Source organism: Antechinus flavipes, chromosome 6, assembly GCF_016432865.1.
Source record: "Antechinus flavipes isolate AdamAnt ecotype Samford, QLD, Australia chromosome 6, AdamAnt_v2, whole genome shotgun sequence".
Taxonomy (NCBI): domain Eukaryota; kingdom Metazoa; phylum Chordata; class Mammalia; order Dasyuromorphia; family Dasyuridae; genus Antechinus; species Antechinus flavipes.
The window spans coordinates 36,729,389-36,752,764 of record NC_067403.1 but is presented as its reverse complement, the minus strand read 5'-3'; the positions used below and the strand labels follow the sequence as shown (position 1 = coordinate 36,752,764).

The following is a 23,376-nucleotide window of genomic DNA, read 5'->3' as shown; positions in this document are numbered from 1 at the left end:
CTTCCTCATTTTTTCCCTTTTGATCTGTTCTGGTTTTATTTTGTTTGCTTTTAGCTCAGCATAATGGATGTGGAAATACTTCAGTAGAATTGCACATATTTAACCTATATTAGATTACTTGCTGTCTTGCAAGGAGAGAGGGGAGAAGAAAGAAAAATTTGTAGCAAAAAGTTTTGCAAAGATGAATGTTGAAAACTATCTTTGCATGTATTTGGGAAAATAAGATATATTTAAAATTGTTTGTATTTACAACGTGATTCTTATTATATAAATTGTTCTCCTGGTTCTGTTAACGTGACTGTAGAAAGACATGTACTTCATACATGTCTTTCTAGATATCTCTGAAACCTTCCTTTTCATTAATTCATAATTATGGCAGAATAGTATTTATTACTTCCATATACTATAATTTGTTCTGCAATTTCCTAAATGATTGGCACCTATTTAGTTTCTAGTTCTTTACCACTAAAAAATCTGATATGAATAATTATGTACAATGAGTCCATTTCTCTGATCTCTTTCAGTCTAATAATGGTACCACAAGCCCAGTTTTCCAATGCAGGATTAAAAATCCACAGTGGCATACCAAGGGTAATGCTCTTCATTAAAAGAAGTACTCCAAAACCACAATTCTGTGGGGCCACATACTTGGGTGAGATTGCTTTAACTGACACAAATTGGGAAAACAGAGGAGAAAGAGAGCCAGGTTTTTTTTTTTTTTTTAATTAATAACTCCAAATTAGACAGAAAGGTGATACCGATCTTCTGGAGAATTGCTAAATAAATTGTGACAAAGGAATAAAATGGAATGTGATTGTGCTCTGCTATAGTCCCTAACAACATTTCCCTTTAGACCTCAGTTTCCTCATCTCTAAATAAAGGAATGGATTCTATCATTCTTAGCATTTGCCTTCCCCACACCAGACCTTTGATTTTTACTATTATATTAAGTTTCTGTAATGAAATTTTACTGATCAACAATATGAAGCATCCACTAAATTCCAGGCCCCGTGTTAAATGATCCAGAAACAGAAAACCAAAAATAGTCCCTGTTCTCAAAGAGTTTCCAAACTAACTCGGAGACAACCAGGAACTCCTGAAAATCCACTTTCTCTGCAATTTATTTAGGTTTAGGGAAGTGAAATTACTCGCTCAGGGTCACTAACTCAGTCAGGTTTTGCTGATTCTGAGATTCATCCTGTTTTTTTTTTTTTTTTTCCAAAAAAAAAAAAAATGGCATTATCCTATTAGTTTTGATTTAATCTTATGGACCATGAGAGCTCGTGTTTTTAAAAGGGAGACATGGGAGAAAGGAGTCCCAGGGGCACGTCCAGCCAAACCCAAGCTGGTTTTTATTCTGAGGACCCTATGGTGCAATTTTATCGTTTAAAGAGCATGGGGCTTTGCCTTGTGTGCTTTCTGTGGCAAACTGCTGGGACGAGCAAGTTTTCCAAGTGCCCCTGCGGCTGGATGCTGGCTCGGGCGCGCGGTGGACCACGCAACAAGGGCCCGGCAGCGGGGCCCGGCGCGCAGCACGAGGGGGACCCGAGCTCTCTGCCTTTGCAGGATTGGCCCTCATTCTCCTGCGCAGAGGGCTGGGTCGCCTCACGAATTCCCGTGACTCACGCTGCGTCTCTGCCCAGGCCGGGGGCCGACAAATGGAGCTGCTTCTGCCCAGGCCCAGCGGTAGGAAAGGCAGCGGCTGCTGTCCGACGCGCTCCGCCGTCGCTCAGCGCTCAGCTCCCCGAGCTGCGGGGCAGACGCCCCCCCCGCGCCCAGGGGCCCCCTCGGGCCTATTTGGGTCAGCGTTTCCCGAGCACGGGACAGAGCGCTTCCCGGGTTCCCCGGGGTTCTAGCGCCTATACCTGCTCGGCGGGATCGCAGGGGTGTGGGGGAACACGAGGCTCCGCCCTCGCCTCCTCCCGAGCCAGAGTTGGGGCGCGCAGGGGGCGGGCCGAGGCTGCGGGGGTGGGGGAGGGCGCGTCCTGCTCGGCTCGCGAACCGCAGAGGGCTACGGTTCTGCCAAGGGGAATTAGAAGCTGGAGGCGATCTACTGCCCAGAGGTGAGCCGAGTGAGCAGCCCAGCTACCCACCTCCCCCTTCCCTCAGGCTGGGTCGGGCAGCCTCCCTTCCGAGGACGGGTCTGGGATCCTTGGCCCACGCTGCTGCCCCACGCCATCCCCCGTCTCCACTGACAGGAGCAGCCCTGGGAAGGGGGTCCGTGGCGCGGGCTGGTGGGGGCGGGGCACACAGGTCGGAGCTGGGGCTCGGGGCTGCATCCCACGTCCCCCGGCCCCTCGGAGCGCACTGAGCGCCGGGCCGGGACGTGGGGAGGGGGAGGGCCGGAGGGGCGGGGGGATGCTAAGTGGATGCAGCTGCGTCAGGCAGCTTTGTTCTCTTAGTGCGGTGGTCCTCGTCGGAGGATCCTTGCCAAAGGCAGCAAAGGTTTTGCAGCAGAAGCGCCTGGCAGTGGGGCAGCAAGACCTTTGCTGTCGGCCTAAAGCGGGAGGCCCGTGGAAGTCACAGGATCTCAGATTAAGAGTTGGCAGGGACCTTAAAGGCCTTCTACTCCAAACCCCTCATTTTACAGATAAGAAAACTGAGGTACAGAGAGGTTAAGCCACTTAGCTAAGTAACCGTCTGAGGGGGGATTTGAAACCTGTTCTGGTTTTTAAAAACATTTCTATCCCAATTGTTGAGTTACCAATTCTATCCCTCTCTTCTCTTCCTCTTTCCCCCTCCCTGAGACGGTAAGCAAAAATATAAAAATTATCTAGTGCAGTTATGCAAAACATGTCTATACTAGTCGTTTGTACAAAAAGACTCGAATAAAAGAAATGAGTAAAAAATAGCATGCTTCAGTCTGTATTCAAACAACATCAATTCTTTCTCTGAAAGGGGAGTCCGCTTCATCATTAGTCCTTTGGGATGATCTTGGATACTGCTGAAAAGTTAAGTCATTCACAATTCTTCATCGGACAATATTGCTGTTATTGTGTACGACATTCTCCCATTCACTTCACTTGCATCAGTTCATTAATGTCTTTCCAGATAATATTCCTTAACAATCATGTTCCACCGCTTGTCCGGCCACTCCCCAGTTGATGGGCATCACTTTGAGGAAAAGAGCTGCTATAAATATATTTGTACAAATAATTCCTTCCCCCTTTTTTGAATGTCTTTGGAATATAGACCTTGCAGTAGAATTGCTGGATCAAAGGGTACTCCCTATCTTATAGTCCTTTGGGCATAGTTCCAAATTGCTCTCCAGAATGGTCAGATCAGTTCACAAGTCCATCAAGAGAGTCCCAGTTTTCCCACATCCCTTCCAACATTCCTCATTTTCCTTATTTTTTTGTCATATTAAAAATGAAATAGGTGTGAGGTAGTACTTAAGAGTTTTTTTAAATTTGCATTTCTCTAATCAAAAATGATTTGGAGCATTTTTTAAACTAGAAATATAGATAGTTTTGATTTCTTTGTCTGAAAACTGCCTGTTCATATCCTTTGACCATTTATCAATTGGGGGATGTCTTATAAATTAAATACAGTTCCCTTTTTATTGAGAAATGAGGCTTTTATCAGAGATAAAATTCCCTCCAATTTTCTGCTTTCAATAGAACCTGATTTTGGTTGCATTGATTTTGTTTGTACAAAAACTTTTTAATTTTTTTACTCTGAAAAATTATATTCAGTTTTGCTGGACAGGTGATTCTTAGTTGTAATCCTATCAAATTCCAAGCCCTGTGATACTTTAATGTCAAGTCCTGTTCAAATCTGACTTTAGCTCCAGAATTTTTTTTTTTTTTCTTTTTGACTGCTTGGGTACTTCCTCCTTGATTCTAAGCTTAAGATCTTTGGGATTTGAATATGATGTTCCTGGGAGTTTTCATTTTGGGATCTCATTCAAACAGTGATGGGTGTTTTCCTTCTATTTCTATTTTGTTCTCTGGTTCAGGGCACTTTTTTTTGATACTTTCTTGAAAGATGTTATCCAGGCTTCTTCTTTTTAAATAATAGCTTTCAGATAATCCAATAATTCTTATATTATCTTAACTGAATCTATTTTCTAGGTTAGCTATTTTTCCAGTAAGAAATTTCACATTTTCTTTTGGTTTTTTTTTTTTTTACTTTTAAAATTTTATCATATCTTGATGTCTCATACCGTCCTTATCTTCCATTTGCTCAATTCTAATTTTTTAGGAAATCTTCTCTTCAGTGAGCTTTTGCACTTCCTTTTTCATTTGGCCAATTTTATTTTTTTTTAGGGAGTTATTTTCCTCGGTAAATTTTTTCTCATGCTATTGATTCTTTTTTCATGATCCTCTTGCACTACTCTCATTTCTTTTCCCCATTTTTTTCTTCTTCTCTAATTTGCTTTTTAAAATTCCTTTAAAACTCTTTCAAGAATTATTTTTGGACCAGAGACTAAATTACATTTTTCTTTGAGGCTTCATAGGTAGCTCTTTTGATGCTATTGTCTTTTTCTAAGTTTGTGCTTTGATCTTCTCTGTCATCATAGTAATTTTCTATAGTCAATTATTTCTGCTCATTTTTTAATCTTTTTTTGTGATGATATTTTTATGGAGAGTAGGACTCCAGTCCTGCACTGTCCCAGGCATTTTGTTCTAGGGCTCAAGTTCTTACTACTGGCTTTCAATGGACTTTCAGGGTTTGCTTTCATTGGAGAATAGGCTTCCCTTCTGGCTTGTACTGAGGAGTGGGGCCTCCCCATCACTCTCCACTAATGTGGGATTTAGCAGGTTGGGGTCCTGTTGCTAGGTTGCTATGGAAATAATCTGCTGGCAGGCTCCAGGGATCTTCCTGTTGACCAGAAGACCGGGGCTTCAGTACTGAGTGACAATGGGGTCTAGGTCTGGATAGTGGCTTGTGCTGGAGGTGTGGTCACTGTGGGTAGGACCTTGCTGTGCTGCCCACCTTTCTATAGGTTTGCAGGAGGACAGGACCTTAGAGACTTACTACAGACCCCCTGTTGTGAGACTGGCTTCAGCTGCCCCTCTTAGACCTTGTTTTCTTCTTACCTAAGGAAACAAACCTATTCTGCAGGTCTGGTAAGCTGCTTCCCTGTTCCCAGACCAATCCTGAAATAGTTCTCCAGTTTTTATGGAATGAAATTGGAGGACTTTAAGGGTTCCTTCCCCACTCCACTAGCTTGGCTCTGAAAGCCCCCCTTCCAAATCTAGTATATAATCTCCAGTGTGCTATGCAGGGCTTTCTCCCAGGGACAATAAAGGCAATAAGCCCTTCCTTCCTCTCCACCATAAGGCAACAAACGGTTCATAAGTATTAGAAAGTATAATAGCATGTTCCTTCTGGCTCTCTGAGAATATTATTAATAAATGGTGTGATTAATTAACACCTAGTTTAAATTAAAATGTGAAAATAATCAGAAAAGCCTTCATTTTAGCTCCCTTCAGGAATCCTCACCTTTCAAAGGAGGAGAGGAGGAGTAGGACTTTATTTAGGTAAGAACTTCGGTGATAATTCTTGGAGGCTTTGTCCCCAAACCTACTGCCCCTGGAGATACTGAGGTTGTCCACAAGAATTCCCAGTGTGTTACAGCTGTGTCCCCTAGATTATTTAATATTTGATTCACAAAGTGAGGGATTCAAGAATCCATCTTAGTAAATAACCAAGTTTTTGAATCCTCTGACTTCTGAGGTTTTTGGGCAGAGATACCAAAGTGTTTTTCCATTTCCTTTTCCAGTTCATTTTACAGATAAGGAAACTGAGTCAAACAGGGTTAATTGACTTGTCCAGAATCACACAGTATAATAAATGTCTGAGACTGAATTTGAATATGGTCTTCCTGCTAATCCTCTATCCACTATACTATGTACCAGCTCTTGGGACCTTGGACACTTAAGCTCTCATTCCCCCCTCCTTTCCCTAGGCACCTTTCTAAGAATATAAGTTATAACAAGTTATAAATATAATATATATATATTGGTAGAGAAGTTCTTCAACGACAATTTCCTACACAGGTGATTTTATGCCAGATTTTTTTTTTAAATGATTCTAAGTGCTGGAGAAACAAAGTAAAAAATGAATGTCTCTGCTCTCAAGGAGCCCTCAGAACTATTCAGTTACCAAATTCTCCCACTGTCAATACCTCTAAATATATTCCTTTTCCACTGTACTACCCCATGACTACCTACCTCTATTAGGGCAATGGCCTCTTTACAGGTTCTTACCTCTTTTCCAAAGCCCTACCTCCAGCTCCAGCTTAAACCCTTCTTTAAGGCACCATGATACAGTGAAAAGAAACTTGAATTTGGGGGTCAGAGATCGTAAGTTTGAATAGAACTATGGTTCTGATACTTATAACTTTCTTTTCTGACCTTTATCAGTTAGTCAATAAATATTTAAGCACCTGCTGTGGGCCAGACACTGTGTTACGTACCAGGGAAGCAAAGACAAAGACATTCCTGTCTCAAGGATGTCACAGTCTGATTGGGGACAGAACATGCAAACATCTATATGCAAGAAAAATTACAAATAATCAACAGTGGAAAGACTATAGAATTAAATGGAGTGGAGTGGGAAAGGCTTCCTATAGAAAGTGGAGAAGCTAGGAGGCAGGGGGACTGTTTTAGGCATGGGGAATTGACAGTGAAAATGGCAGAGCTGGGAGATAGAGTATCTTGTTTCAGGCACAGCAAGAAGTGCTGTATGAGAAGGTATAAGAAGATGAAAAAGATGAAAAGCTTTGAATATGAAACAGAGGATTTTATGTTTGATCCCTAAAATGATAGGGAGCTACTGGAATATTATTGAGATAGGATGAGTGATGTACTCAGACCTGTGCTTTAGGAAGATCACTTTGACAGCTGAGTAGAGGATGGACTGGGCTGAGGAGAAATTTATGGCAGGGAGACCATCTTATAAACTATTGTAATAATTTACGATATTTTTGTAATTGGTGGGGGGCTAGAATAAGGCTAGAAAGTCACCTGGGGAAGGAGCAGGGAATGAGAAATGTAACATTCGAGAGATGTGACGATGGTAAAACTAACAGTCCTTGGCAACATATTGGACACAGTCCTTAGGACATCTACTTCCAGATGTCCAGTAGGCAACTGGAGAAGCAAGATGGAGGTCAGCACTGCTTGGGTCTCTGCTTCCTCATCTATAAAATGAAGGGATTGAACTAGGTGACCTCCAAGCCATCCAAAGGCATCATTCTATAAAATCAACAAAGATACTCATATATGAATATACCCTAGAGAGAGAGAGGGTGTAGGTACTGTGGCAGTTCCTTGTATTCTCCAGTGTTGGTCATTTTCCATTAAGAAGTTAATTATTTTAAAAATTGGCATTGGAAGTTCCTTCAAGAAGGAAATTCCTTCCTCCAATGCATGCATGACTAAAGTGGAAATAAATTTAACATGATTGCACATGTATGATCTATACAGATTGCTTGCTGTCTTGGGGGAGGAGGGAAAGAGAACATTTTGGAAATTGAAATTTCATAAAAAAGATAAGTTGACCTTTTTTGTAGTGGCAAGGAACTAGAAACTGAGGGGATGCCCATCAGTTATAGAATGGCTGAATAAGTTATGGTATATGAATGTTATGGATTATTATTGTTCTATAAGAAACAATCAGCAGGATTTCAGATAGACCTGGAAAGACTTAGATGAACTGATGCTGAATGAAGTGAGTAGAACCAAGAGAACGACACCAAGAAGATTATGTGATGATCAACTCTGATGGATGTGGCTCTTTTCAGCAGTGAGGTGATTCAGGCCAGTTCCAATAGACTTGTGATAGAAAGAGCTGTCTGCATCCAGAGAGAGAACCCAGAGAGAGTGTGGATCACAACATAATATTTTCACTTTTTCTGTTGTTGTTTGCTTGTTTTTTGTTTTCTTTCTCATTTTTTCCCTAATTTTTAAATCTAATTTTTCTTATCCAGCATGATAATAGTGGAAATATGTATAGGAGAATTGCACATGTTAACATATGTTGGATTACTTGCAGTCTAGGGGAGTGGATGAGGGGAAGGGAGAAAAAAAATTGAAACACAAAGTTTTGCATTGTTGAATGTTAAAAACTATCTTTACATATATTTTGAAAATCAAAAAGCTATTATTAAAAAAAAAGGAAGGCTGAAAATTATCTTGACATGTAATTGGAAAAAATAAAATACTATTTACAAAAAAAACCCTGTATATAAAAAAAAAATAAAATTAGATGTAAGGGGGAAAAAAAGAAAAAGAAAAAATGCCATGAACCATTGCCCAATGAGATCAAATGCCATACAGAACTCTTCCAAAAGGGTGTTGCTGATATTTAAGTAAACACTGACAAGTGATAACAATGATTCTTTTTCACTTTCTTATGCAGAGAAATAAGAGAAAAGTTCCAGGACAAGTCTGAACATCTTTACCATGGCTTCAGCACCTCCTCATGAAAAACATGCTAAAACTCCACACTTAGCACCAGATAAACAGGTAAGCTTTTATTCTGAGAAGTTAAATTGTGACCTATACATGGAAGACAGTTAGAAATAGCTTTATAAAGTTCTATGCTTCTTTTTGCCTGTAGTTTGAGCACCTTTAAAAAAATTAGTACAAGTCCAAAGCAATCCCAATAGACTTTGGGCAGAAAATACCATCTGCATCCAGAAAAAGAACTATGGAGATTGAATGTAAATCAACACATGCTATACTCACTTCTTTTTTCTGGTTTTTTTCCCCTTTCCCATGGTTTTCCCTTTTTGTTCTGATTTTTCTCCCCCAATATGATTCATAAAACAAATGTATTAATTAATGTGTTATATTATATTGTAATTATATCATACACAATAAACAATTATATTATACATATATTAGTGTATTAAAATAAATAATTTTTTTAAAAATTAGTACAAGGAGAAGCAAGAAGGAAAGACTTCAGAAGAAAATCCTCTTTAAACTTTTTTTGGGAATTTTTTTTTTTTTTTACTTACTCTGGCTTGTTTTTATTTCAAGCCAGATATGAATACCGGCTGTGATTGCCCAACAAAGTTTTTGTTTATTAAGTACCTACTATATGCTGGACCCTGAAGATTCAAATTTAAAATGAAATAGCCCTTGTCTTCAGGGACCTGATCTCATGGGAATGGTGGGAAGAACAATCAATTGATAGATTTTGTTCATGTTTCCTTTTGGAAGGTTAAGTTAATAGGGTCTCTGTTCCTTCAGGGAAATAAGTAAGCCATTTGGTTGAGAACAAGTATTAACTTAGGCAGTCCCAGTTTCCCAGTGTAGAGTGTGCAAATACACAGTGTAGATAAGACCAGTACTGAACTTCGAGGAATCAGGCTGCTAGCTCGGGGAGGTAACTGGGCAAAGGTTAATGTGAATGAAGTTCACGTTGACGACTTCTCTGTCTGAAATTTAAGAATGTGTGGGACTAGATGTAGAGGAGGGAAGTTGACAGGCCATTCTAGGCAAGAGGCCAATTGATGCACACGTGGAAATAAGACTGTGAAAGCTTGTGTAGGTAGCTGCCCCTGTGAAAACTGAGAACTATGAAGCATTGATGGTTAGAAAGAAAAGGAGCCTTTGCAATCCTCCCGGGAGACTGTGCAGAGACATTAATCCTAACAGCAGCACTCCTAACACCCCTGCAGGATGTTCAAGGGAACCTACCAGGAAGCTCCCCTCGCCTTGTTGCATGCAGCAGCAAGAGCCGGCTTGTGACTCCATGTCTATATCCGCTCAGGGATTAGTGTTTTGTGCAGGAGCCAAAGGCATCTGACATCCAAACCTGCCTTGTTCCTCCCACTGGAACCCTTCCTCCCTTTCCGTCTTCACCTGTAGAACAGAACCACTTGGTCCAACACTAATCCCATTGGGAAAGAAGAAGAGGAGCAGTTGGGGTGGATGAAGGAGCTAGCTTGAGATACGGATGCACCACTGAAGAATCCTGGGGTAGACTTGAGCCCGAGTAGAGCGTCCCTCATGGGATGGCAAGAACCACTTCATTTTTGTCTTCCATAATAGGGACTTAATGACTGCTTGTTTGTTGATCAGTCTCTCCCTGATCTAAATCTAATAGCTTCACAACTCAGCCTCAGTTGAATCCTTTGAATGAGGAGAAATCTGAGGGGAAGGAGGCTATATTTAACAAAGTTGGGAGACTGATCCAGAGGAGGAAAGAGTAACAGGGTTCACAGACTGAGAAGGGCTAGGAACCAATATAATTTTTTTTAATTTAAATTTGGAAGTGGTAAGCCCATGTTGTGACTTTTTATCCATATGGAACTACTTCCATTAAAGAAACTCAACTACTCTGTGTAGTCTTAGTTGCTTGGGATAGTAAAGTTAAGGGACTTTTCTAGTAATCACAGGGTATTTATTAGAGCTTAGACTTGACTCTAGGCCTGTCTTCCTGACTCCAAATCAGAATAAGAAAGATCTTCTCTAAGAAAAGACCCATTGTTACTAGACCCTCTGAGCAAAACCCTGTGATCTGAGTAGCAGTAGTAATTCTCCCCACCCTTCCCCTAAGGATTCTATAGACAGGCTCATTCTTTGGAGTTATCCCATCATATAGATCTTGTTTCTTCACCAGAGCATCTATCTTTGGGCAGATCTTCACAATGATCCTTGAGTATAGCAAGCAGGCAAGGATGTATTGGTAAAACCCCTTCTCTCCCCCCCCCCCCACACAAAAAAAATTATACTCCATGCTACTTTTTTTTTTTTTTGGCGGGGGAAGCAATCAGGGTTAAGTGACTTGCACAGAATCACACAACAATGTGCATTTAGGTCCTCCTAACTGCAGATCTGGTACTCTATCCACTGTATCACCTAGTCTGCATTATTAAAGTTTTCTCTATCACTTACTTAAGCCTAGAAAATAACAAAACAACAAGTCCATCCCTGGTGCTTAGCCTTTGCTGATCTTCAAGGCGCCCATACTGAAAACAGAATAGGTTCAAACTGACTCCAGCACACTCCTGCATGTAAATAATGATAATTTATTGTAATTTACTGGCCGTTGCCTGCAAACAGGTACAACATTTCCCTTCTTTTCAAACCAACAAATCCAAATACAACCTCCTTTCACTCTAAAGCACAGAATCACCTTAAACATGCTACATAATATACCTCTTATAAACTGTAACTGTGTTTGTAATGGAACTTGCCAGCTCGAATTCATTTCTCTCTGGATACAGCAGAAGAACCCCACCCATTGCCTTTTGAATCCCTCCTTCCCATCCATTCAGATGTCATCCTCCAGACACATCTTAATTAAGCATATTTCTAAAGCAAAGCTGCCTTCCCTCCTGGAGAGTCAGTGTTGCTTCAGCCCACCTCCCTGCCGAGTTTCTGATGTCCAGCTGAGTCGTACGCAGGACTTGCCCTTTCCCTGTATACTTTCAGATTGATTTCATCAGCTGTCACTGGCAGAGCCAGAGCCTTCCCAAGAAAGAAGGTTCTAAGGTGATGGAAAACAAGCCTCGGTGCTAATTGTCAATAAAAACCTTTGGCAGGAGATCTCCAGTGCCAGCCTCTGCGCCAGGAAGATCCGGTTCCTGCCAGGGTTTGACACATCCTAGCAATGCAGTCCCAAGGGAGTCACTTTGCCTCTCAGTGCTCCAGGCAATTCTAAGCCACCGAACAGATGCTGACCTAGACTGGTAGAATTTCCTCACCAGAGTTCCCTCCTTAGCCTTTTCTTATGATAAGCAAATGGCTCATACTTCAATGAAATCACAAACATGATCCCCCCCCCAAAAAATGCATAGACATCTGAATTTTGAATAACTACACCAATATTTTGTTTTATGTATGTTTTTGTTTTTCTATCAATTGTTTTCTGATATTTCTTCCTCCTTTCCCTACCCAGTGAACTCTCTCCAGTAACCGAAAAAAGGGTTAATTAATCTGCATTATTAACATTTTCTCCATCACTTTCTTAAGCCTAGAAAAGAACATAAAAACAAGTCAAGTCTTGATTTTTAGCATTTGCTGATTTCTGTGTCTACATCTGACAGCACATGATAAAGTTTTACACTGATGGTCCCCGCACCTCCATAATGACTGGAGGGGAAATGCAATTAGTCATCTCTTCTCTGGGGAAATGCTTGCTTACTGGGTCTATATGCCAAAGAGATCAAACAAAAGGGAAAAAGATTTATTGTACAAAAATATTTGGTGTGGGATGCCTATCAATTGGCAAATGGCCGAACATGTGATATAAGATTGGGATGAAATACTGTTGTGTTACAAGAAATGATGAATAGGGTACTTTCAGGAAAGCATGGGTAGTCTTATATGAACTGATGCAAAGTGAAATGGGCAGAACCCGGACAACAGCAAACACATTAACAGCAAAATTGTAATGATGGTTAACTGTGAAAGACCTAGCTACTCTGATCAAGACAGTGATCCAAAATAATCCCAAAGGACTCATGATGAAAAATGCTATTCAAGCCCAGAGAAGAACTGATTGATGAACTTTGAGTGCATATTGAAACAAATTTTATTCACTTTCTTTGCTTTTCTTGTTTTATGTGTATGTGGCTTTCCTTGCTGTTGTTACAAAACTAATATGGAAATATGTCTTGGATGACTTCTCATGTATAATTGATTTCATATTGCTTGCCTTTTCAAGGCGTATGGAAGAAGAAAGGGGAGGGAGAGTATTTGGAAGTCAAAATTTTTTTAAATGAATGTTAAAATTGTATTAAAATGTAATTGGGAAATATTTAACAAGATAAGTAAAAATATATTTTAAAAAGGAATTCTCTTAGGCTTAAAAGTAAAAGACAGCCCCTTTCATTGGCCTCTAATTCTGTCCTCTTTGCTAATTTGCTGGGTGTGGGGGTGAAACCTCAGGATTGTTTTGATTCGCATTTTCTCTCAGTGATTTGCCACCTTTTATGTGGCTTTCTGTAATTTGTGATTCTTCTTTTCAGAACTATTTGTTCATATCCTTCAATAACTTAATTGTTGGAAAATAGCATAGCTAGTTAATTAAAAACAATAACAACAAAAAAGTTAGCTCTTGGTCTTAGATGGGATGATGGGGAAACTATAATTTTATTGATGGAGAATTCCCAGTGAAGAAACTCTCTCCACCAAAGCAGATCAGCATCTGCTCTGCAAATTCGTTTTGAAAGAGTTGTCTGGGACATGAGAATTAAGTGACTTGCCTAATACCACACAGACTCCATTCAAATTTCCCTAGCATCAAAGTTAGCAAGGCCAGGTTGCTTCTCTATTAATAAGATTAATTATATTAATTGCCTTCCTAATATTGAACCATCTTTATATGGCTGGCATAAATCCAGTATAGTCACAAAGAATAATTTTTAGATATGTTCCTAGAATTTTTTTTTTCTGATGCAGCTAGGTGATGCAGTAGCTAGAACACCAGCCCTGAAGTCAGGAGGACCTGAGTTCAAATCTGGCCTCAGACGCTTAACAATTCCTAGCTGCAAGACCCTGGGCAAGTCACTCAATCCCAATTGACTCAGCAAAAAAAAAAAAAAAAAAAAAAATCAATATTTTTTTATTCAGACAGCTAGGTGGTACAGTAGGTAAAGCCTGGAATCAAAAAGAGTTGAGTTCAAATTCAACCTCAGATACTTGCTAGCTGTACTACCTTAGGCAAGTCATTTAATTCTATCTGCCTCAGTTTCCACAGCTGTAAAATGTGAATCATTATAGCACCCAGAGATGTTGATTGTCAAATTAGAATAATATTTGTAAAGTGCTTGGCATATATTAGGTGCTTAATAAATGTTTTTCCCCTTTAAAAAAAGGGGAAAAACATTTTCTTGAGGTAACTGGGTTAAGTGACTTGCTCAGGGTCACACAGCTAGGAAGTGTCAAGTGTCTGAGATCACATTTGAACTCAGGTCCTCCTGACTCTAGGGCCAGTACTTTATCTATTGTGCACCCCTTTTTTTCAAATCAGTACATTGGATGCTCTTTTCTCGCTTTCTGTGCTATTTTATACAAATGAGAGACTTCCTTCCCAGTTACTGGCACCAAAATAGTTAGATGAAATGATTCCCCAATATCTCCTCTAGAGATTCCACTTAAAATGCTGTTCTGATGATTTCAGTAAACAAATTATATGCCTTTCTTTGCAGAGCCTGTTGTTTTGTCCCAAATCAAAGGTCCACATTCACCGAGGAGAGATCTCAAAGATCATCCGTGAATGTAAAGAAGAGAGTTTCTGGAAAAGAGGTATTTCCAGAAGTTTTAAAATCTTTTGTTTAAAATGATGTTTGTTAGATGTTACTGACGGTTGTCTAAAATTATATTATAGCCTGAAAATTGTGTTAATGTGTTAACTTTCTTCATTTTTTAAAATAGTAAATATATTTAAATACATTTAAATATATTTAAATAGTAAATATATTTTTAAAACAATGACAAACACCTCCTATGATTTGTCAGTGTCTGAAGGCTGCCTAAAATCTACAATCTAAATTCCTTCAGAATAGAACCACAGCTGTTTAACAGAATGCTTTCGTTGCTTATTATAAGTCTTACTCAGTGCATCCTTAAGCACTTTCACGTCAAAAAAGTTTATTAAGCAAAATACTGTGGAGAATGCTGGGGACACCAAAGAATAAAGCGGACAGCTCCTGCTTCAGAAGTAAAGGCTTTCTTGGAAAAGAATGGACACATTACATAAACATAAATTTCTAAACTTGTCTTATTTCTTAGATAAGTTCAGCTGTGAAGAACATTTACCAGAAAGAATTAGCTCATGGCAGATTTTTGTAAAATAGAATTTTATTTATATTGTGCTACTAAAATTTTAATCTAAAAGATGCATTCAAAAATTACTTAACCTCTTTGGTTTCTCATTGGTCAAATAGATTTGCATGACACTTTAAAGTTTGCATAGTGCTTTACATAGATGTGATCTCAGCCCTTGAAGTCTGGCACACGCCTACTATTCCACTTAGTTAGCAGCCAAAAGGATGTTGGAACAGATGCCATTCTGCTCTAATTAGATGCCATTCAGTTCTAACTTTCCATGAGCCAAGAGAGCTTGACTTTTAAAATGGCCAGCTCCAATGGGACTAAGGCGTTCTGCTCTCCCAGTCTTGCACAGTACTGATGCCTTCCCTCTGAGATCACATCCAGTGAGATGTACCTGTATGTATCTTACAGGTAGATTGTTGTACACATGCCGACTTCCTCCTTGGGGTTTCCTTCTAGTGAGGAAAGTCCTTTTTGCCTTTCTTTGCTTCCCCAATGCTTAGCACAGTGGCAGGAACATAGTAAGGCTCTTGATAAATGCCTCTTAACCTGATCTGACTTGCACAGTGCTTGTCAGTCTTGACCCACTTGGACACTGGAAACTCTTAGATGCTTCTGCATTCAACCTCAACTGTCAGGAAATTAATCTAGCAGTTCCCATTTATTTTACTTCAGCAAGATTGTACATTGTGCTTCTGGAAGCTGATCATTCCCCAAGAAACTTGGAGGGTTTTTTAAAAGTAATTTATGGTGTCCTAGTAGACTGATTGGAGAAGGAAATGGCAAACCACTTTAGTAACTGTGTCAAGAAAACCTTTGCCTATTGGGGTCACAAAGAGACATGACTGAAATGACTGAAAAGCAAGAATAGGCTAGTATTTCGGTATGAGTCACTTAATGATGATCAGCAAGCCATGAAAAAAAAGGTGGCTGTTGGACTTTTTAAAAAAAAAGAGTGTTAGGAAGAATTGCATTTATCACTATGATCTGCTATATGTGAGAGGCCACTTTGACACTTAAACAGAAATAGAATTTCTAGCTAGATAGAATTACCCATCTCAAAAACCCTAAAATTCAATCAGCTTTGTTATTTATCTGTGTCTGTGTGCTGCACAGTACCTAGTACATTGTGGATGGATAATATATGTAATCAACAATTGGACTGCTCCCTGGCCCAAAAACTTATGCACTCTTTATCTTCAGCGAGTTTAACCTGGGTACACTAAAGATAAAAGAAAATCAGATAGGAGCTATTACTCTTTGTGCTATTAATGTTAAAAGGGAACAAAGTCAAATCTGTTCTTTCTACTTTCTTTTAGGTAAGGTCTTTTGAATGTGGATTTCTGGGAAGGAAGACTTTTAAATTGTATTCAGGAGACTTTAAATATTATCTTCTTATTTAATATTATAAAATATTTTATGAAAATTCAAAATGTTAAAGTGAATAATTTTAATTAAATTAGTTTGTCAAAAATTAGCATTGAAATAGTAAATAAAATGTTATTAAATATGATTTTTTATTTGAGATGTTTATTTTGGAGATTTTAAATATTAATATTCAGAAGTATCTTTGTTTTTGCAGCTCTCCCTTTGTCCTTGGTAGGGATGCTTGTTACTCAAGGACTAGTCCACAGAGGTATGATTTAAAATATTTGGTTATTTAATTCTGGAGAGGCAGTATGGTATTCTGACTCCATGGCCAGGAACATCTGGCTTCAAGTCCCTTCTCTGAAACTTACTGTCTATAGGACACTGCCACTGGGCAAGTTACTTGTTTTAGGGCCACCGTATTGCTGTAAGTGATAGAGATGTTATCAACTGGCAATGGTAGAGGAAGTTGCTCATAGGAAGCTTCCTGAGTCAATGAAACTACTGGTGTTGGCTTTATTTCATTCTAAATACTCCCCTCAAGGTCTTCTGTTAGAGGAGCAGCATCCTTCCAGCAGAGCCCATTTCTCCCCTTGCTTTTCCTTCCTCCTCCCTTTCCCAAATGGTCCCTTAGAGTAGGCTGGCTGCTTAACTGTAGGACACCAAAAATGATGGCAAGAAGCTACTTTTAAAAAAAAATTAACCAAGTCACTGAGATACTTCCCAGCAGCCTTGAAACTTGGATTACTTTGTACTCAACTGAAACTAAAACTTTTAGCAGCCTTATTCTAAAAAAAAACAAATTCTAAATCTCTGTGTCTGTGACTAATTTATTCTACTTTGAATTAGAAAATGTTCCTAAACATTGTAGCTCTATTTGGGAAAGTTTGGTTTGTACCATATGGTACCCACCTCTGGGCTAAGTACCTCTTGCTGGTTCCAAAAACAGTGATTAAGGCATTCTACTTCCCTTTTCCATTTACCGCCCACTCCAGCTCTTCCTCCATTTTTTCCCCTTGACATCTATTTCTTTCTCCACCTGAGGCATTTACCTCCTTAGGTGGCAGCAAAGAATAAAAGAATTGCTGACCTCTGTTTTAACCCATTTTATTAAATTTCATTACTCAAAATGGGCCGCCACCTCCTACAGTGACAATGGGAGAAAATATCCTAGTATATTTTTTAAGCTACCCATTGGGAATGATGGCAGCATTTTATAAGAAGCCAAATAAAACCCAAAGAGTTGACTAAGCTACTTTAACTCCTGGAAAGGCTTTGTGATAGCAATTAGGTATCCCCAGGTCTTGGAGTAAGTACAGTTTAAATTAAGATACAGCAGAATGCTTACTAAAAATGAATCTGAACTATGCAGGCTGGGTAGAGATGGAGACTATACCTGTGATTTCCTTAGAAAAGGTAACATGTAGTCTTAGAAGGCTATCCAGGGCACAAGAAAAACTTATTGGTTTGCTCAGAGTAACTGTGTCAGAGGCAGGATTTGAAGTCTGTGGCCCTAAAGCCCCATGGCTCTGGGCAACATATGGTACAATCTACTTCTCTAGCCAGAAGCTCTTAACCTTTTTTGTGTCATGGGCCTTTTGGCAGTCGAGGTGAAACAGAACACTTTTTCTCAGAAAAATGTTCTAAAATGCATAAAATATTTACAAAGAAAACCAATTATGTTGAAATACAATTGTAATTTTTCCCATCCAAGTTGATAAAGGCCCTGAAATCTGTCCACAGACCGTTTGGGAGCCTAGCTAAAGAGCTTCTCAGCACTCCAGAACAATACAAGTTGAATATGTTGTGAAAATTTAGAATGGTCAGGGTGCCAGACTGGGAACTGTGTGCTTTGGAAATCTGCAGCTGGATTTGATTTTGTTTGGTGGCCTTAGATAAGATCTTGAATTCTCTGCCTTGGATCTAACTATAAATTTGTTGCTTATTTAAATCTGGTGTTTGAATCACAAACTTGGAGTTAGTTTTATTAACATATTAATTTCAGTAAATCATATTAGAGCTATTTTTCCTCATAGAACTGTGTAAGATTTTCAGAATGATTCTTTATTAGGAATGAATGTTGAAGTTTTCTTGATTTTATAAATTTAAATCATTTGAAGATGAAATAATTTATCAGTCTATATTCTGTTTGTTCTTTAGGTTATTTAGCATCAAACCCAAGATTTGGATCTTTGCCAAAAGTGGCACGTAAGTCTTAAAAGCTAACTAAAAAGGGAGTCAAGTTGGGGAAGGGATCATTCCATCAATAAGCATTTATTAAACACTTAAAATGTGCCAGAACAGGGCACAAACAGGGTCCCAGGAAGGAACATTTCTAACATAGGGAATGGTGTAGAGTCCCAAGATAGAGTATTCTTGTGTGAGAAACAATGAAAAGACCAGTGAAGCTGGATAGTAGCATATATAGAAATAAAGTGTAAGAAGATTAGAAAGAAAGGAAGTGACCAGCAGACTGTGTAGGGCTTCAAGTCCCAAAAAGAGAATTTTATATTTGATGCTGAAGATAATAGGGAGCCACTGCAATTTGTTGAGTAAGGGCAGGGGAATGCCCCAGTCAGATCTAAAGGAACAGAGTTTTCCTTAAAATGATAAGGAGCATCTGTCTAAAATCATTAGCAAGCATTATATGTAATGGGGATAAACCAGATCTAAAGGAACATTTACATTTTATTGGGGAAAACATCAAGTATATCTATAAGTATTTATAGAATAAATGAAAGTAAATCTAATAATGTTGGGAAAGAGGTCACTAGTAATTTGATGATTTGGGAAAGGAGGTGCTGCTTGTGCCATATTGAAGGAAGTGAGGAGTTCTATGAGGTATTAAGTGAGGAATAAATGTGTTGCAGATATGAGGGATGAGGATAAAGGAAAAAAGCATTCATTAAGCACTTACTGTATACCAGAACTAAATTCTGGGATACAAATACACCCAAGTAAGATAGTCTTGCCTTCAAGGAGCTTACATATGTAGGTCACTAAAAGCAATTAGGAATACCTTACTACCAGATAAAACAAATATGTCACGGAGAGTTCTCAGGCTCTGAGGGCCTCCTGTTTTTCTAGTTAAAATTAAAAATTTCTACTTACTTTCTAGTAAAAATGTATATTTCCCTTCTTGCTGATGTTATTCAAGCATTTAATGCATTCAGTTGTCCCAATAATAATAATTGCTAACATTTATGTTGGGCCCTGTGTTGATGATTTGCAAATGTTATCTCATTTGAGTCTTACAACAATCTTGTGAGGAAGGTGTTTTATTATCCCTGTTTTGCAGAGAGAGAAACTGAGGCAGACAGAGTTAAGTAACTTACCCAGAGTCACAGAGCTAGTAAGTACCTGTATTCAGGTCTTCCTGATTCTGAATCTGACACTCGGCGCACTGTACCAACAAGCTGCCCGGTCAGAATTTCACTTTGGGGCAGTCCAGTCAAATGTAATGTCAAGGAATACAGTATATAGGAACATGGGGACTGATGGTGATGTATTTACTACAGAATCCCTAATTCTAGAATATAGTGATATCTGTAATAAAAATCATACATTTCAGCAAAATTCTGTTATCCAACTTAAATGTCAGAAATCGAAATAATATAGGGACAAAGGCCATTTCCTCACCAGGCTACCTCTGTTCTATCCTTCTTCCTCTTCCCACTAGAACTTGAACTTGGCCCCTGGGGCCCTGGGTTCTGGTAGGTAAGCTTTCTCCGTACCTTTCCTAAAATCAGGCCCCCATGTCTTGCAGTATCCTTGCCTGCTTTCTAAAACTCAAGCTGCCTTTTATGTCCTGTCTGTTTTGTTTATTTGTATGTCCAGGGCTTAGCACAGTGTCTGGCATATAGTAAGTGCTGAATAAATGTCTTTTCTTTTATTTTTTTGTATTGGGATGTAGGTTCCCCTTTTTCCAGTAGCCACCCTCATCCCTTAGTCCATGGAAAAGTCCTTTCCTCATTTCTTGGGATGGTTACCCACCCAATGATATAGAGGCTACACAAGAGTTAATATATGATATGGGGACTTACAGGACTAAAGGCAAAGTAGCAGCCCCCTACTCCCAGCAGAAAACACTGTCCTGGAAGTGATGTTCTTATCTCAGCTGACCTAAGGCTGTCGCTGGGACAAGCCATCCTCTTCCTTCCCTCCCTCAGCTTCTATTACTACCAGTCAAACTCAAGAAAATCCCATTTCTCCTAGTTCTTTTGGACCTAGATAAACTTTATTAACAAGATCATTTTCCAGGAGGATTTGTAAGTCAGTTTCTTAAAGTAGTATATAGATAATCATTGGATAAGAGTCTGAACGTTGTCATTTTTTAAAAAAAAATTTGATTTGGCTTTTACAGTTGCTGGCATCTTGGGATTTGGCTTGGGAAAGCTGTCATACATAGGAGCATGCCAGAACAAATTTCACACCATAGAATTTGAACTCCGTGGGGCAGGTTTTGGTCCAGGCCACAACAGGTAAGTGGTCCATCTCACCAAGGGAAGGTCCTGGAAGGGAGAAGTAATAGAATGGCAAGACCTGAATGAGAACTCATTCCAGTCTTCCAAATAGTTTGTAAGAATCATTTGCTCCCTACTGATGGTCTGACCTGCATTGGTCTAGCCCACATTTTCTGATAAGACCTATTCTTGTGCCTATATTTGTGACAATAATAAAGCTGCATTTATTTCTTTTGATTCTTTATATCAGTCCCATGAGTTTTAACACTCCCTTTTTACAGATGAAGAAACTGAAGCTAAATAGTTTTTTTCCTTTATTAATTTTTTTTTTGCTTTTGTTTTTGAGATTTCATTTTCCTATCTTGCTTAGGCTGAACTTAGAAGTTCAGCATCTGATTATGGGTTGATTCTATGGTGGATTAGCATGGATCTACACTTGTTCCAACTGGGCTGGTTCCCCTTACTTAGGCTGCCTGATAACCCTCTGCTCCTGGGGATTTCTATGTATCAGTGCTGGTTATAATGTACAGAGTACCCTGAAAGCATTTAGTGCCCATATGGGCATCTGCAAGGTGACCTTGGACCCCAGACACTTGATAATTGTGCGACTCTGGGCAAATCATTTAACGCTATTTACCTCAGTTTCCTTATTTGTAAAATAATCTGGAGAAGGAAATGACAATCCATTCCAGGAAGAGCTAGATAAATGGCCAGTGACTCAGCAGTTGGGAACTCTATATTGGCTCGGAGTGGAAAATACAAAAATTATGAACAAGTATGTTTTTCTAGTTTAAATTTATACACACACACACACACACACACACACACACACACACACATTTGCATTAACTTCAGGTTTTGAATGGACCGCTTTCTCTTAGAAGAAATAGTTACCAAATAAGCAGCATTATTTTTGTTATAAGGCATATCATTATTCATAAAACTTGGGTAACATCCTCAATGCTACTCTCTAGGTTAGGGAAGTTTCACACATACACATAAGAGGGAGCACTTGAATTCAAATGTGACCTCAGATACTTGATAATTATGTGACCCTGGGCAAGTCATTTAACCCTATTGACCTCAGTTTCCTTATTTGTCAAATAGTCTGGAAAAGGAAATGGCAATCCATTCCAGGATCTTTGCCAAGAAAACCCCAAATGGGATCATGAAGAGTCAGACAGAGCTGAACCAAATGAACATATCCACTTAAATATATATATATATATATATATATATAAGCTGTGAGGAGTGTATGTGTTTATCTTTGGTGTATAATGTAGATATGATTGCAGTTATCTCCAAATAATTGGACAAGGGCAGGATTAGAATTGGGTTTTTTGTTGTTGTTGTTCTTTAGTTTGGGTCTATTTTTATTGTATTATTAGGTTAATTAAGCAATTTAATGCATATTTCTAGCTCCTGATTTTAGCAAAAGTTCTTAAAAACATGAAAACTCAAAGCATGTCCTTTAATGATTTGTCAAAAGCAGAGACTCCTCAGAGACAGCATGAACGATCTCTTTCTTTGTGCTTTCTGATTTCAGGCACTGCCTTTACACCTGTGAAGACTGCAAAATAAAGCATGAATTAAATCAGAAGAGCGGGTCACAGGCCTCTGCTTCCTAAAGTGGTACCCGTGCCTTTAAAGCCTTCCCAGACCTTTGAATTTCTATGTATTTCATGTTTTCTTTGAACCTTCACATAACATGTATGTACCAGACTGGAATGAAATATATGCTACTCTGTGCTTGTCAATATGCTTGTCTTATACATTTAACCATGATATTAAATCTTAATATAGTGAGATTCTCAACTTAAGGATAAAGCTTTTCATCTGAGTATTGTGGAGAAGGAACAGCAATCTTTAGACTGTAACCTGTTTTTCAGTTTAGGATAAAGCTTTTCTAATGAGTATTGTGGGTTTTCTGCTATTTAAAAGTATGTTGGATCAGAGTTTACTGAGATAAATAAGATCTCAAATCTTCCTCAAGTAATGCTATCTGACTTCTCTTTAATGCTCCAGTCCTCTGTTGAATGGGGAAAATGAGATATAATTATGTAAAGAAATGTACTGGGGCTGGGGTGCTAATGTGGCAGCAGAAGGAAAAGGGCGGGAGGTGCCTTCTAAAATTTGAGAGCCTGAATTTTTTTATGCAAACAAATGTTTGGAAAATTATAATATGAATACAGTGTACTCTGAACTCTTGGAGATGATTTCATGGCAAGAAACGAAGGTGGTGCTTTATAAGTGACTTCTGCTCTTCCTGACTTGAACTTTTGAAAATGTTTGTTCTCTTTAAGTAGCCTTCAATGACTTTATATCCTATCCAGCATTTGAGCAGTTATCTAGCTTAGTAAACTATTATTTCATTGTGCTGCTAATAGACTGAATTAGAAATAATTTGCAAAATACTTAACATATTTCCAAGGAAGTAGTTTAGGTTCTGGGAGATATAGTGAAAGAATCACTTCCTTCCTCCGAGCATCTTTAGACTCCACAGCTGGTTTCTGGGAGGTATTTTAGCTTATGGCCAGGGTCTTTTGGCTGTGAAAAGTTAAGTTTTTCATGTTAGTATCTGTTTTCATGTAATAATGTATCTTGAAATCTTTACCACAAAAACAGAAAAACTTTATTCAGCTTTAATGATCTCTTTAATAGGGTATTTTAGAAAAGAGGAAAAAATGTTGAAAAGATATTTTAAAAAATTTAAGCATCTTTAGATTGTAACCTGTTTTTCAATAAATAAAGCTCTCTAAATCAGAACATGAAGCTAATCTCTCTTTCTTGCTTCTTGGATG

The 23,376-nt window shown here is 38.8% G+C and overlaps 1 protein-coding gene across 2 annotated transcripts; it reads left to right on the top strand.

The window, feature by feature from the left end:
- Positions 1-1,290: 1,290 nt before the first annotated feature.
- OCIAD2 (OCIA domain containing 2) lies at positions 1,291-23,341 on the top strand. 2 transcript variants are annotated; one of them, XM_051964361.1, is made up of 7 exons: positions 1,291-1,686; positions 8,371-8,477; positions 14,120-14,216; positions 16,327-16,380; positions 18,273-18,320; positions 20,476-20,593; positions 22,122-23,341. In XM_051964361.1, exons 2-7 carry the CDS (start codon positions 8,415-8,417, stop codon positions 22,201-22,203), a joined length of 462 nt encoding a protein of 153 aa, XP_051820321.1. In that variant the 5' UTR covers positions 1,291-1,686; positions 8,371-8,414; the 3' UTR covers positions 22,204-23,341. The 2 variants fall into 2 exon arrangements, with proteins under 2 accessions (XP_051820321.1, XP_051820320.1); XM_051964360.1 differs by lacking the exon at positions 1,291-1,686 and adding an exon at positions 1,947-2,063.
- Positions 23,342-23,376: the final 35 nt, after the last annotated feature.